The sequence below is a fragment of the Ostrea edulis genome, chromosome 1, assembly GCF_947568905.1.
Source record: "Ostrea edulis chromosome 1, xbOstEdul1.1, whole genome shotgun sequence".
Lineage (NCBI taxonomy): Eukaryota > Metazoa > Mollusca > Bivalvia > Ostreida > Ostreidae > Ostrea > Ostrea edulis.
The window spans coordinates 41,145,519-41,163,084 of NC_079164.1; the positions used below are offsets into that span (position 1 = coordinate 41,145,519).

At 35.6% G+C, this 17,566-nt stretch overlaps 1 protein-coding gene across 5 annotated transcripts in view; it reads right to left on the reverse strand.

Moving 5' to 3' along the window:
* LOC125656106 (required for meiotic nuclear division protein 1 homolog) overlaps positions 1-17,402 on the reverse strand; it is a 22,291-nt gene extending 4,889 nt beyond the window's left edge. Inside the window, exons 1-11 of one of the 5 annotated variants that reach the window (XM_048886712.2) lie at positions 17,185-17,392; positions 13,972-14,027; positions 13,440-13,504; positions 12,357-12,708; positions 8,822-8,939; positions 8,393-8,465; positions 5,836-5,875; positions 5,605-5,705; positions 4,438-4,553; positions 2,734-2,798; positions 512-588 (exon numbers count right to left, since the gene is read on the reverse strand). In XM_048886712.2, coding sequence (XP_048742669.1) covers positions 512-588; positions 2,734-2,798; positions 4,438-4,553; positions 5,605-5,705; positions 5,836-5,875; positions 8,393-8,465; positions 8,822-8,939; positions 12,357-12,656 — 890 coding nt within the window. In that variant the 5' untranslated portion in view covers positions 12,657-12,708; positions 13,440-13,504; positions 13,972-14,027; positions 17,185-17,392. Of the gene's footprint in view, positions 1-511; positions 589-2,733; positions 2,799-4,437; positions 4,554-5,604; positions 5,706-5,835; positions 5,876-8,392; positions 8,466-8,821; positions 8,940-12,356; positions 12,709-13,439; positions 13,505-13,853; positions 14,028-17,184 lie in introns of all 5 variants that reach the window. The other 4 variants (XM_056149003.1, XM_048886725.2, XM_048886696.2 and 1 more) reach the window with 4 other exon arrangements.
* Between the last annotated feature and the right edge of the window lie 164 nt (positions 17,403-17,566).

Genomic DNA, 17,566 nt, shown 5'->3' on the forward strand with positions numbered 1-17,566 from the left:
GGATGTTAATTGCAATGTATTGCAATACACGACGCACCTTTCTCACTATTGTTAAACCCCTGATACAAGGTAGAGATTATTTATCTTCACAAACAGAGAGTTCAATATTTATGACCAAAGTTAGAGTTGTATAGAGACAAAGAGATGGACATGTTCAATCTCCGGGGCATAAGATGAAGAACTTGTTAATGGTTTCAAAGTACATGTACAGCTAGATAATGAACAATTTCGTGAATTCCAACTACAGTAAAACATGGTTACAGTAAACCTCCAGGGCCAGCAAAACAGTTTATTATAAGCAAACTTTGTTATATCTAATAAAACTAATATTTTTCCCTGATTCGTAAAATTAAAATTACTTCACAATAAGCATGAATTCATTATAAGTGTATTCGTAATAAGCGTGTTTTACTATACAAACTTCAAAATGAACTGTAGGGAAAAAGTACCATAACTATCCAATCATTCCTTATTAAAACCTACATGGTAAACGTGTATCAAATAACAATACCTAAATTCAAATAATTTCCCTAGATGTTGCTGTACCTCTCTGTGTTTGATTCGAATACGATTACCAGCCTTCAAGTCCTGAAAAACAGAAATTCAAATATGGTAAACCAGTGTTGGATGTAAATTAACAAGCATGCAAGTTGTAACAAATGACCATCTCATAAAAAGGTTCACAATTTGGGCAAAATTTCTTGATAGATATGTGTGAGGATAATTGTTTCCATGAACGCTACTTGAGGACTAAGTAGGATTGACAATTGATATTTGTTTCCTAATTTCACTCTCTCCTGGCTTTGATAGCGAGAGGAAATTGCATCACAAATGTAAATATTTGAATAAGGGCAAGTTTATATATGGACTGAATAAAATATTGCCAGATCCAGAAAGAACTGAAGACAATGGTAGATAAGAACTAGAGAGAAATCTAATAAAAACTGGACAGAAATCCAGATAAGAACTGAAGAGAGCTCCAGATAAGAACTGGAAAAACTGTCAGATCCAGAGGAAGGGTGGTTAAAAGAGTTACATTTTAAAGATTTTGCAGCCAGAAATTGAAATCTGAACAAACCTTAAGGATAGGCAGGACATATTTGGTGAAATCTTAGCTTAGGGGACCCTCAATACAAACATGTCCAAATCATGAGGTTTGGTTTTTTTTGTCATTGTAGGGGGTTATGGGCATAGAAGAGTGACCTTTCCTGAAAATCAATGAAAACTAATTAAAGATGAATAACACATCAGAGAAATTTCATTAGGTGGAAGGTGGAGGATATGTATAATATTTTGAAATTGAAAACTTTCAAATTTAGTATATTTAGTTCTTAGTAATGTAGCTTTATCAGAAAGTAATCTGAAGAAAAAAAATAAAACACCTGTCTTGAACCTGCAATCTAGAGATCAGCAGTTGACACCTACTAAACTACCCAGCAAGGCATTTAGATTTAAAAGGAATATACAGTGCTCCCTTGATATATTGCCAACTTTTGTTCAAAACGAATTTGGGCAATAAAGCAGGGGTGTCAATATAACGAATTCACTATTTCGGACAATTTACTGAGCAGTAAAAAACATTCAATGCCATTAAGTTATTTGGACTCTATTTTGTATATACATTTAAATTATCTTGAGTTTAATTCACCAATTATTAGTAATTAACCTGGCCACCTGCATACCTTGTCCAAACCTTCACACTTCACCCCACTGCTCTCAAAGTACAGGTGTGATTACTGATGGGTGTTAGGTAATTGGCATTATTATCTAGGGTAAACCCTATCACATTTGATCATTTGTTTGTGAAAATCAGTGGCATATGGCATTATAATGGGGGTGGGGTGTGAACATGGGCGGAAATCTGTTCTTTAAGATTTTCAGGGAATAAGCGGGGGTGGCATCATAACGGGGGGCAATATATTTAGGGAGCACTGTACATGTATTTCTGATATTTATATTTTCATTCATTCATGTATCAAATAGAAATCAGCCATTATGGTGATGTTTTATTCCTCTTTAACATGATCCTGTTAATCCCTGAAAAAAAGATGTGTTTGTAAAACACTGATGCCTCCATATGGCAGCAATGTAATTCTGGTACCCAACAAAATGGTCTTGTCACAAGGAATTCAAATGTAAAACATAAAAGCCCTAAACTAAGCTATCAAAAGTTAAGGCCAAGGCTAAAATTTTTCAAAAGTAGGTCAAATTCCAAGGTGAACGTCATGAGGCCAAAACTTTTAGTAACAAATGAAAGGTCTTGTCACAAGGAATACACACGTGAAATATGAAAGCCCTAGCACTAAGCGTTTAAAAGTTATGGCCAAGGTGAAAGGTTTTGTGCGAAAACAGACAAACCAAAAACTGTATGCCCCCGAATCTTTAATTACGGGTGTAAAAATTCCATCTAATATTCACACAGAGTAAAGGGAATGGATGCCCTTTCAGATTTTGTGATTTAGGCAAATATAATGTAGTTTATGGGCTACAATATCATACCTAGTAAAGCAACGACAGCCACTACATGTATTATGATGTCAAGCCTCTGACATAATATATTTCAATCACATGATCAATGTCCTGCCTGTCCTTCATCTCATTGTTCAAAAATCTTCCTCATCATATCATTTGAGATGTATATCAGCATTTCCTGGTTAACTCTGATAATTGTAGAAATAAACACAAACCATTGCTGTACATAACACATAGGAATAGACTTGATGTAAAACTGACCATGGAAAGATGTTCTGTGTCATCAATGAAATCTTCTAACTGCTTCTCCATAGCTGATAAATGTACTGAAATAAACAAAACATGTGATTATATCTACACTAACAATACATGTGATCATATCTACACTAACAAAACATGTGATTAGATGTACACTAACAAAACATGTGATTATATCTACACTAATAATACATGTGATTATATCTACACTAACAATACATGTGATCATATCTACACTAACAAAACATGTGATTATATTTACACTAACAAAACATGTGATTATATCTACACTAACAAAACATGTGATTAGATGTACACTAACAAAACATGTGATTATATCTACACTAATAATACATGTGATTATATCTACACTAATAATACATGTGATTATATCTACAGTAACAAAACATGTGATTATATTTACTCTAACAATACATGTGATTATATTTACACTAACATAACATGTGATTATATCTACACTAACAAAACATGTGATTATAATTACACTAACAAAACATGTGATTATAATTACACTAATAATACATGTGATTATATCTACACTAATAATACATGTGATTATAATTACACTAACAATACATGTGATTATATCTACACTAACAAAACATGTGATTATAATTACACTAACAAAACATGTGATTATATCTACACTAATAATACATGTGATTATATCTACACTAACAAAATATGTGATTATATCTACACTATCAATACATGTGATTATATCTACACTAACAAAATATGTGATTATATCTACACTAACAAAATATGTGATTGTATTTACACTAACAAAACATGTGATTAACAAAACATGTGATTATATCTACACTATCAATACATGTGATTAGATCTACACTAACAAAATATGTGATTATATCTACACTAACAAAACATGTGATTATATCTACACTAACAAAATATGTGATTATATTTACACTAACAAAACATGTGATTATATCTACACTAACAAAACATGTGATTATATCTACAGTAACAAAACATGTGATTATATTTACACTAACAAATTGTGACTGTTTGTTTGTTTTACATTCCGTCGAGAATTTTTCACTCATATTGGGACGTCACCAGCTGTAGGTGAAGACTATCACATAGACACATGCTTAGCGCACAGGACCGTAGCAGTGAGGGTTCTCTAACGTGCCAACGCCCGACGTCACATAGGACCATCGTTTTTAAGGTCATATCCGAAAGACTCAGGATTTTCACTTCTAAATGCCTAGTGTTTGGCAAAGGAGCAATCACTACCAATGTTAATGTCTTAGGTTTGATGCGGTCATGGCATGAGCGGGGCTCAAACTCACAATCTTCTGGTTATGAAGTGAACACTCTACCATTGAGCTACAGTGACCGGTAACGAAATGTGCCTTTACAATAAATATACCTGTATGTGACTATATTACCATTTACAAAGCATATGTTATTATATTTACATTAACAAAACGTGTGATTATCAATCTATTTACAATGCACATCAAACAAAGCATGTGTGTTTATATCTACAAACATGATTATTTCAGGAGCTTTGTAAATCCCTGAATAATTTAACAAAAGATACAAACCACATACATGCGTGTTTTTACAGATACGAGAATTTGAGCAATGCCTGAATTACATGTCTGAACAGTTTGCAATTGAAAATGTATTCCAGATAATATTTGGACTTCTTACAAGACTGCATCAAGGCATTGGAACAGGCATACTTCTCCAGCTGCCCCTGCTGTTTGGTGTATACAGCATCGTTCATGTTTATGGTGTTGCTGTCCAGGATACAAGACTCCTTATCACTAAAGAACAGAGAAGACTAAATGACTTAAAAAATTAATTTAGATGTGTGGGTTGTTCTTTGTTATTTTTAATGTGTTTTTTCTGGGTCTTGTTGGGTTTTTTTTTATGTGGATCTTATCTTTGGAATATTTACTACATGTAATGTAACTAATAATAAGATTTTAAGATAGGAAAATAACTCAGTTCAGGGCCTCATGGAAAACTAAATTCATGTATTACATGCATTGATGCTGATGACACTGAATTCATTAATGCTTTTCATGACAGAGAAGAGTGACTATGCTTTTTTCCAGATCTGCATTTCATGTTTAATTGCAGGATTATATGAAACACAAAAACTCTAAGTGTAGTAAACTTAGAGGGAAGGTTTGCTGTAACCTTGATCATCTATACATGTCTTTGTATAAAATATGAAACCACAATGATCTATATTGAAGGTCTGTTGTGACCTTAAACTTTGACCTCAAGACTCCTAAGTACATAGGAATCTTCCTTTCATGGATAACTACCATTGTATAAAATAAGGAAGCTTTATGTTGGAAACTGTTTAGGATGTCAGACCATAACAATGAAAGTGATGATAGACTAACAGACAATGTAATCCCTATAGGGCTTCTGCAGGGGGTCCTTATAATTTTTTTTGTTATCCATTCATTTGTCAAACAACATTTTATTGAATAAATTTTAGAACAAATATTGAATTTTATTGTAAAATAACGAGTTTGTGAATCTCCAAGTAAGTCTATGTTGTAAAATTCCTGTTTGAAATGAAAGCATAACACTGACTTCATCCTGAATGTAGGATTTGTTACCGGGCTGTTCACGTCATGAAATCTCTATCAAGGTCAATATTGGGACAGACTTTCAGAGAACTATAGATCTGCAGCTAAGGTCAAGCTTACAGGTCTGGATAGACAGACAAACAGACAGGAAAAATAGATGGACAGAAAAGTTGACAAATCAAAAACAATATACCCTGGTTTTCAATTTTGTGAGCATAAAAGTAGGATTATCAATTTTAAGGATGTGAACATAATGAAAGAAGTATACCTAAAAGTTACCACCATACTCTCAGATTCATCTTCAATGAATTTGTCATCAAAAGCATTTTCTGGATCCAATTGTTTCACAAACTGTATCACTTCATTTCTCTGTAAATGAAACACAAAATGAGTTTTCCTCCTAAAACAGAACCACACAGCAACATATTTGGGTATAAGTAACATAATGATAATTCAGACTATTCTTTGTAAACCACATTTAGGTGATGGTTCTATATACCTCTCTTTCTGGAACATCCCAGAAAACAACAGATCCCTGTCTGAAATATAAACAAGTGATGTTTGTAAAACATATATGCCCCCCATGGTGCAAAATTGAAAAGAGTTATACACATGTATCATTTAATTGATAGTAGAGATAAGCCAATACAAGATATTGAGCAGACAATATCTTCCTATGCCCAGAGTGGATTGACCATGTGACCTAAAAATCAATGGGGTCATCTACTCCTTATGCTGTACCAGTGTACCAAGTTTGGTGTCAAATCAAGCAAATGATTCTTAAAATATAGGAGATAATTTATTACTATGTCCAGTTTAACCCTTGACCTTTGACTATATCAACCCAAATTTTATAAGGGTGATCTACCCCTTATGATGTACCAGTCTACCAAGTTTGATGTCTGTCAAGCGAAGGGTTCTCAAGATATTAAATGGGCAGTATATTACTATGTCCAGTTTGACTCTTGACCTTTGACCATGTGACGTCAAAATCAATAGGGGCCATCTACATGTTAAGATGTACCAGTGTACCAAGTTTGATGTCTGTCAAGCAAAGAATTCTCAAGATATTGAGCAGACAGTATTTTCCTATGTCAAGTTTGACCCTTGACCTTTGGCCTCAAAATCAATAACTGTAATCTACTTCTGAAGATGTACCAGTGTACCAAGTATGATGTCTGTCAAGTAAAGAGTTCTAAAGATATTGAGCAAACAGTATATTCCTATATCCAGTTTAACCCTTGACCTTTGACCATGTAACCTCAAAATCAATATGGGTTATTTACTTCTGAAGATGTATTAGTGTACCAAGTTTGATGTCTGTCAAGCAAAAAGTTCTCTAAACATTGACTGGTCAGTATATTCCTATGTCCAGTTTGACCCTTGACCATGTGACCTCAAAATCAATAGGGGTCATCTGCTCCTCACATTGTATCAGTGTACTAAGTTTAATGTCTGTCAAAGAAAGGTTTCTCAAGATATTGAGTGGACAGCATCTTCCTTTGTCCAGAATAGATTGATCCTTGACCTTTTGACCTGAAAATCGATAGGGGTTCTCTTCTACTCGTAACCACAGGCAATTGCATCGCTTGGGGTCGAATTTACTATATAAAGAGACTATTTATATAGTAAATTCACCCCCAAGCAATGCAATTGCCTGTGCTCGTAACCAATCCACAAATGAAATATCATTACAATGAGGTGAATGCTTCTCAAGATATTGAGTGGTCAACATGTGGTCTACCAACCAACCGACACACCGACAGGTGCAAAGCAATATGCCCCTCTTCTATAAGGGGAGGGGGGGGGGTTTAAAAAAATATTGCTATAACAAGAGACCAATGGGCCACATCGCTCACCCGAGTTACTTCTTTGTTTCACTATTTTTTGTTTCCATGAGAAATTTTGATTCCATATCAAAGCCTTAACAGAGCCCCAAAAGTCACAACATAAATGAACCTGTTTCAACAACTTTGTTGTTTGACTTTGTGATGTCACCCTTAATGTTTGACCAAGTTGTAAGAAAACCTAACCTTTTTCTATATCATAAAGTATTTAACGTACAGCTTTTATATTTTGTATAAAGATTTCTTATAGCAATACTTCTCATTTAAACTGTAATTCTTGGCCTTATGAAGAACAGCATGATGTATCACAAATGCCTTGACTATAAAGAATCTATATATAAAATATGAATGCCTTAAGTTCAGGAAATACTTAATAGGTTGTATTTTCTGAAAAGTAAGTCAAACTCCAATGTCAAAGTCACAAAATAGACAGTTTGGTATGGGGAAAATGGAATGTATCTATATGAAACATGATAGCCCTATATGTCAATAAAAAAAATTATGATGATTTTTAAAGATTTTTCCAGAACATCCTACCCCCGGGGGCCATGATTTTAACAAACTTTAATTTATTCTATGTCAGGAAGCTTTCATGTAAAACTTTCACTTTTCTGGTCCAATTGTTCTTGAAAAGATTTTTAAAAGGATTTTCCCTATATATCAGCAAGTAAGACTTTGATCCCCTATTGTGGCCCATCCTATCCCCAGTGGCCATGATTTGAACAAAATTAAATCTACATTATATCAAGAAGTTTTCATGTGAATTTAAACTTTTTTAGCTCAGTAATTCTTAAGAAGATTTTTAAATAACTCCATCCTATTTTTTGCATTTTCTTGATTTTCTCCCCTTTCATGTGGGTTTGTTCCTTCATTTAAACAAACTTGAACCCCCTTTACCCAAGGATGCTTTATGGCAAGTTTGACTGAAATTGGACCAGAAAATATGGAGAAGAAGTTGAAAATACTAAAAGTTTATGAACAGACAGACGGAAAACTGACAAAATGTGATCAGAAAAGTTTACTAGTGCCAAAAAGTGAGCTAAAAACACAAGAACTTTCAATATCAGAAATAAAGCAAATGTTGCCCTATTACAAACTAAACTTTTGAAATATGTCACCTTTTTTTCAAAAGAATTTGTCAGATTTGAAAAAACAATTTTTACCTGGCAGATATGATTTCTATAGGTTAGAATACAAAGGAGGATTTACTTGGTAAAAAAGATTTCCTTCTGGTGTTCTTCTACTGGATAGACCGGAGAGCAATGTACAACATCTACGATATCTGTCAAAACAAAGTCAGTACAATAAGTTAACAAGTGGTTAATAAAGACATAAATCTACCATATCTGTCAACACAAAGTCAGAGATTGTACAAAGACACTACAATAACAAGTGGTTGGTAAAGATAAGTGGACAGGGGGGGGGGGGGGGTGTTCCATCTTATCCTCTCCTGCTCTCTCTTTTCCCCTTCCCCTTTTTTCCTCCTTCTGCCCCCTTCTCTCCATTCATGCTTTCCCCTTCCTTCCCTTCTCTTTTACCCTGTCCACTTTCATATAAAAGGAAATGAAAATAATGAGATGTTAATCTAGTGGAAGATCCTAGATCTTGTTGAGAAAATAATGATTATGTAACATTAACCTGGTGGAAGTTCTGTGATCTTGTAGAGATTTTGCATTTCCAGACTTTTCTCCAACAACTCAAAATCAAAGTCTTCTTTTGAAGTTTGATAGGCTGTGACTCGTAATTCCACTCCAGTCTAGGATTTGAAATAATCATAATTATCACACATACAACTTTGTACTAAACTGCTTGTGTCGGCAAATAAGCCAAACTAAATATGAAGTTTAATACATGTTGTACTAGAAGAGATATAAACATACACAGGCCTCAGATCAACAGAGTATAAAAATCTGACTGTCTCAATTCTGTTTTACTCATAAAATCAATGACTGGCAGTCACAAAAATTGATAAACAGAGCTCCCAAGGTGAGGCATATCCCCTAAAAATGAGTGTCTACAAGCTTTCCATAAAGTCCCGTTGTGACCAGGACCTTTGCAAACCAAATAGTTTTCCTCTCTTGATAACAATTAAAGCTACACATGAAATATCAAATCAATCGAGCAAAACATGTGGTCTCTAGATTGTCTACAAGCTTTCTCTATGAAGTCCTGTAGTGACTTTGACCTTTTTACCCCAAAATGACAGGAATCTTCCTCTTTTGATAACAAGCTACATGTGATGTATCAAATCAATCAAGTAAAAAAGGTGTTTCTAGAGTGTCCACAATCCTTTTCTATGCAGTCTTATAGTGAGCTTCATCTTTGAGTTTGTTACTCCAAAATCAATAGGGTTCTCCCTCTTTAATGATAAAGCTATATTTGAAGTATCAAATCAATTGAACAAAAACATGTGGCCTGTAGAGTGTTTACAAACTCAGTGTTACACACACACTAACACAGGACTCAGCATTACACACACACTAACACAGGACTCAGTGTTACACACACACTAACACAGGACTCAGTGTTACACACACACTAACACAGGACTCAGTGTTACACACACACTAACACAGGACTCAGTGTTACACACACACTAACACAGGACTCAGCGTTACACACAAACACAGGACTCAGCGTTACACACACACTAACACAGGACTCAGCGTTACACACACACTAACACAGGACTCAGTGTTACACACACACTAACACAGGACTCAGTGTTACACACACACTAACACAGGACTCAGCGTTAAACACAAACACAGGACTCAGTGTTACACACACACTAACACAGGACTCAGTGTTACACACACACTAACACAGGACTCAGTGTTACACACACACTAACACAGGACTCAGTGTTACACACACACTAACACAGGACTCAGCGTTACACACACACTAACACAGGACTCAGCTTTACACACACACTAACACAGGACTCAGTGTTACACACACACTAACACAGGACTCAGCGTTAAACACAAACACAGGACTCAGTGTTACACACACACTAACACAGGACTCAGTGTTACACACACACTAACACAGGACTCAGCGTTACACACACACTAACACAGGACTCAGTGTTACACACACACTAACACAGGACTCAGCATTACACACACACTAACACAGGACTCATTGTTACACACACACTAACACAGGACTCAGTGTTACACACACACTAACACAGGACTCAGCATTACACACAAACACAGGACTCAGCATTACACACACACTAACACAGGACTCAGTGTTACACACACACTAACACAGGACTCAGCGTTAAACACAAACACAGGACTCAGTGTTACACACACACTAACACAGGACTCAGTGTTACACACACACTAACACAGGACTCAGCGTTACACACACACTAACACAGGACTCAGTGTTACACACACACTAACACAGGACTCAGCATTACACACACACACTAACACAGGACTCATTGTTACACACACACTAACACAGGACTCAGCGTTACACACACACTAACACAGGACTCAGCGTTACACACTAACACAGGACTCAGCGTTACACACTAACACAGGACTCAGTGTTACACACACACTAACACAGGACTCAGTGTTACACACACACTAACACAGGACTCAGCATTACACACACACTAACACAGGACTCAGTGTTACACACACACTAACACAGGACTCAGCGTTACACACACACTAACACAGGACTCAGCATTACACACACACTAACACAGGACTCAGTGTTACACACACACTAACACAGGACTCAGTGTTACACACACACTAACACAGGACTCAGTGTTACACACACACTAACACAGGACTCAGCGTTACACACTAACACAGGACTCAGCGTTACACACACACTAACACAGGACTCAGTGTTACACACACACTAACACAGGACTCAGTGTTACACACACACTAACACAGGACTCAGTGTTACACACACACTAACACAGGACTCAGTGTTACACACACACTAACACAGGACTCAGTGTTACACACACACTAACACAGGACTCAGCATTACACACAAACACAGGACTCAGCGTTACACACACACTAACACAGGACTCAGTGTTACACACACACTAACACAGGACTCAGTGTTACACACACACTAACACAGGACTCAGTGTTACACACACACTAACACAGGACTCAGTGTTACACACACACTAACACAGGACTCAGTGTTACACACACACTAACACAGGACTCAGTGTTACACACACACTAACACAGGACTCAGCATTACACACACACTAACACAGGACTCAGCATTACACACACACTAACACAGGACTCAGTGTTACACACACACTAACACAGGACTCAGTGTTACACACACACTAACACAGGACTCAGTGTTACACACACACTAACACAGGACTCAGTGTTACACACACACTAACACAGGACTCAGCGTTACACACAAACACAGGACTCAGCGTTACACACACACTAACACAGGACTCAGTGTTACACACTAACACAGGACTCAGTGTTACACACACACTAACACAGGACTCAGCGTTACACACACACTAACACAGGACTCAGTGTTACACACACACTAACACAGGACTCAGTGTTACACACACACTAACACAGGACTCAGCGTTACACACACACTAACACAGGACTCAGTGTTACACACACACACTAACACAGGACTCAGCATTACACACACACTAACACAGGACTCAGCATTACACACACACTAACACAGGACTCAGCATTACACACACACTAACACAGGACTCAGCGTTACACACACACTAACACAGGACTCAGCATTACACACACACTAACACAGGACTCAGTGTTACACACACACTAACACAGGACTCAGTGTTACACACACACTAACACAGGACTCAGCATTACACACACACTAACACAGGACTCAGTGTTACACACACACTAACACAGGACTCAGTGTTACACACACACTAACACAGGACTCAGCGTTACATACACACTAACACAGGAATGGTCCTGTTACTCTATCTTCTCTCTTACATAATGAATTTGCAAGGGGATAATGAAAAAATCTAACTTAATGTCCAAAACCTAAAAGTCCTGCTATGAAGTAGAAAGCCAGGAACTTTATATAAATATAACAAAACGATTCAGGACTGCTGCTACAATTATATACATACCTGTGACCTCAATCTTCTCTTCTTTTTTCTAACATTTCCAGATCGGTTTATGTACCTGGTTCTTTCTGACAATCTCAGAACTGTTGCTGAATCATGAAATGTCCTAACACTGACAATGGACACAGTTCTTCTTATCCATGATGTAGAAATATTGTGGAGCGGTTTCATTGTCGTAACTGAATGATACTTTTTTAAACATTGTATACCAGTGCATGCCTCCTTTAAATGTTTACTCTTAGAATTCACAAGACAGTGTTGTGTTGAGCTCAATAACTGTCTGCAGATTTTCTGTAACAACATTGTTGTCAATCCCTAATACTTTGTTGCATCTATGCATATTCCATTTTGACCCCTGATAAAAGAATTGTTTTTTGGATTAATTAAGTGTAAAGCATATGCAAAATTCATTTAATTGGTTCTTTCTTTTTCTTTTTTTTTTTTTGCATTCTTACATGTAAGTTGCATTATAGATACAGGTATCTTTAAACAAAAAGCAATAATAATACATGACCTCCCACTAATAATAATTCTGATCATTTGAAAATATATGAAAGATGGAAATTTTGTCTAGCCCTGTAACTTTGAATGGATTTGGTTCACTTTAGATTAACATGAACAAAACTCTCCCCTTGTGAGGTCAGGCTCCTGGTTATGCATTGACAATTGTTCTTATCAAAAACAACTTATATCCTTTCCACAGCCTTAGCATGAAAATGTGTAATGGCCAAAAATAGAGATTGTGACTCCCTGAGCTTGGCCCCAAGGGAAGATATCATATATTGGAATGAATCATATTAAAGAAGAAGTTCCATCCTATTGGTTGTTAAAATAACAAAGTTCTGCCTTTATTCTGTCTAATTTTATAGACCCTAAAATATACAACAAGCATAGGGGTTTCATGAAAGCATTTTTCTGGATTTCCATACCCTTCAAAATCTGATTGGTACAGGTTCTGCTTTAAATAGGCACAGATACAGTCTAGGTGTCAAAAGAAAGAAAAAACTCAACAGAAGGTGACAAAAGAAAAGGAAGGAAGGGGAAAAAAAATTACACCCTGAAAGCTTTTAAGTTTTTCGAGCATACTTCTTGTCAGAGTGACCCCTGCATCGTGGCCTTTAGGCACTAGAGGGCAGATCCTGATGGTCATTCTGTAGAATATTAATCATATTTTTAGTGTGTATTGATACAGTAGTTAATATTTTTAATGATTTTTTTTCTAATCCCCCCAGAGGAACATTCTTTGAATTCTCTGACCGTTGAAAGGACAAAGCACCCTCTATAACTAAAATTAACTCTGAATCACTTTACAGATAATGAATTACAGTTAAAAGTCATCAGTGTACATACATGTAAAATATTAACTGTAGAAAGATTTAAACATATAATAAATATAAATAAAGGCAAATATTCAAATAAAAAATGCTGTTAAAAGCAATTATAAGGAATCTGTGGATTTCTGCATCACAATCAGGGGTGAGTTTTGCTATATACATGTACTATTGCTGTTTTTAAATTTGGTTATAGATCCTTGCTGACAATGTGCTCCTTGTAGTTAATGTGGACATGTTTGGATTTCCATGTAGTTTAGCCTGTGTCTTTGGGGTTCCTGCCCTACCTTTGCTGTGTTTACATCCTCTGTAAATACTAATAGGTCTGGTACTGTTTGTTACTCTGTAAATAGTAATAGGTCTGGTACTGTTTGTGCACTTGCATGTTTAACCATGAGCAAATTATTTCAAAAGTACAACTTGGTTTTCATTCAAATTTCTACAAAAATTAGGTTTGATGACTGACAAGAGCTGATTAAAGTGAGCAAAGCTCGGATGGGCCAAAGGGTCGTCTGCAAAGCAAGGCTCTATGAAAGGTAACACGTATGTAAAAGAAATAAGAGGCCCACAGGCCTTATCGGTCACCTGAATACTAGTGAAAAAGTATCACTATTCCCACGGGCTATCAAATCTAAAAAAAAAATTCCTGTTCTGAATATCTTAACTAAATTCTAATATTCAGCAACAGTATAAAACAATATGTGTTCTTAAAATTTCACTGCTCTTAAAAGTGCATACACTGATGAAAGGTTTTAAATAATAGGTGTATTAACATTAAAATATCAAAAGATATGACTAATTTGGACCCATCCTAAAGTCATAACCCTGGGTTGTGAAATTCACCATTTTATGTACATCCTTTTCTGTTTAATTCCTAAGTATGCATTTAGATTTTATACAGTATCAGCAGACTTACACATAAATACTATATACTAAGTTTGGCCCCATCCTGGGGTCAAAACCCTTACTCTGGGGAAAATAAAATTTACAATTTTGGTAAAAGACTACCTAGCTGCTCTATTCATTTAGTTTCTAATTAGTATCAACAGCACTAAAGAAGATGTTATTTAAGTGTTTTACACATAAATACTATAGACCAAGTTTGCACCAACCCTGGAGTCAGAATTCCTACCCTGGGGATAATGAAATTTACAATTTTGGTAGAGACTTTCCTGCTCTACATCACTATGCATTTAGTTTTTCTTACACATGTGTGGTTCTTGAGAAGAAGATTTTTGAAAATTGGTTTATTTTGGGCAGTTTTTGCCCCACCCCTAGAGCCCCAGGGGTGCTGAAATCCTGAAATTTACAATTTACGTCCCCTTGTTCCAAATATGTGTCATACCAAATTTGAAAAGAATTAGAATGATAGTTATCAAGAAGTTAAAAATGTCTATTGTTCACACATTTAATAACTGACCATTTTGGCCCCACCCTGATACCAAAACCCCTACCCCTGGGAGCATCAAATTTACAATTTTGGTAAAGGACTACCTGTTCTTTCTAAATATCTATTTACTTTCAATTTAGTATCAATAGCACTACGAAGATGTTATTTAAGTGTTTTACACATAAACACTAGAGACCAAGTTTGGCCCGGCCCTGGGGTCAGAACCCCTACCCCAGGGATCATGAAATTTACAATTTTGGTAGAGGCTTTCCTGCTCTACATCACTATGCATTTAGTTTTTCTTACACGTGGGTGGTTCTTGAGAAGAAGATTTTTAAAAATTGGTCAATTTGGGGCAGTTTTTGCCCGCCCTTAGGGCCCCAGGGATGCTGGAGTCCTGAAATTTACAATTTATGTCCCCTTTGTCCCAATGATGCTCATACCAAATTTGAAAAGAATTGGAATGGTAGTTATTAAAAAGAAGTTAAAAATGATCGATTGTTAACGCACGACGGATGACACACGATGACCGACGACAACCAATTGCAATAGTTCACCTGAGTTTACTCAAGTGACCTAAAAATGAGAAAATCAGCAAATTAATAGAGATAATCTCTACCTACGTTCACTGAAAATTATGTGATCCATATGGGCGCCACCATTTAGTTTTGTTCATTAGTTGCTTCCACAGTTATTCATGATTTAATTTTGAATGCCAAAAATACAAGACTGACGTGTGAATTTGTAATTCAAACACTCAGTTTGTTAAAAATGAATGGTATCATTATTATTGTTACAGTTTTAACCAATCATCAAATAGAAAAACAGTATTACGACTAAACAGATGAACAAATTCATGAGTTTCTTTAAATAAAAATATACGATATATTTACGTTTATTTTTTTTACCACTTTGAATTTGTTTCTTTAGTTTTTATAACTGTCTTTGTTTATAATTGTAACATTTGATTTGAAAGAGAAAAAATTCGAGGCTATATGTGACATCACAATGCACTGCATGGTTTACGTCGGCTGGCGTTATATTCCCCATGTTAAATGAATAGGTGGATCCTGTAGTTATCCTCATATATCCCCCCCCCCCTTCGTTTAATTTTAGATGTTACTGGATGTTTAGCGCAAGGGTATTTTCATAATTAAATAATATATATTTTTTAATGAATTATAATTTACCATACTAAACGGAATTATGATTATACATGTAAATTACCATATTTAACGGAATTATGATCATCACTTAGGACATGCCAATGACAATTTCATGCTTCGCTCGGTCCAACGGTCACACTGTATACAAATAATATGTTTTACGGCGTGACCGTGTTTGAGGGCGAAGCAAACCCAAAACAGAACAAAAACAATCCAAAGTCAGCATGAGGACGGAACTGTATCAAAGCATCCTAATTTTGGATATTTGATCCGCCTATATATTGAACGCGGGAAATATAATGCAATTGATATAAACAGTACATTTTGACGTCATATTCAGTGTCGTTATTTAGCAAATTAACAAACATAGCGTTTGAACCACAACAACAAACATGGTGTTAATCATGGAGTGATTATATATAATTAAGAAAATAAGATTTACATGCTTTTACGAATTTTATGTAACATCTCAGAACGACGTGAACTAGGGTAGACGAGATTCAAAATGGAGAAATACATGTCCACATGCTAATATTCGAATCGACGCCATTAGTACCAAAATTTTCAAGTTCCATAGGTATGGTATAATTTTTCATTATTTTCCTATATTTTCCTTTTAAACATACATGTATATACGTGTTACCTGTAGGGAGAGCTCTGCTCTCACGGCCCGTTGGGTCGTGAGAGGGCTTTGCCCTTTATTAATTAAAATAAAAGCTGATTATAATTAGAGTTAGAGAAATCTATGAATGAAAAGTTGAAAATTTTTACAAAACAAAACTTATGCAGTCTTTCTAGACAAGTGTGTTTAGAAGTCAACTTCTCCTTCGGCTGCACTTTTGAAGAAAAAAAGATACCATGTGCCTGGAATATACCATCCCCAATGATAAGTTTGACCTCTGCTTACGTGAAATCTGACATGACCAGACTGATGCAAGACTTACCGGCCAGGAGATTGATATTAAAATCTACGCTGTATATATGATAATAATCAAAGAGGTGACATCGATAAGAATAAGGTCTCTATGCCTCAGGGTCTGTTTCTGACGTGCTAGGAAAATATCATCAGTTCATGGAGTACTTTAAAAGTTTGATGAAACTTTTTATCAAATTCTGCCTTTGAGTAACTCAAAGTCGGAACATCCTCAAGTGAAGTAAATGGTGAAAGTAGATGGTAATATCGTATCCCGGAATAATTTAACATTGTGTCAAATATGATATAAAATCATTCATCAATTTCAATCTCTAACGTTAGATAAAAATATCTTAAGCTAGTACTTGTAAAAATTCTTTGGTTGTTACAATATATTATTTTTATATATTTCA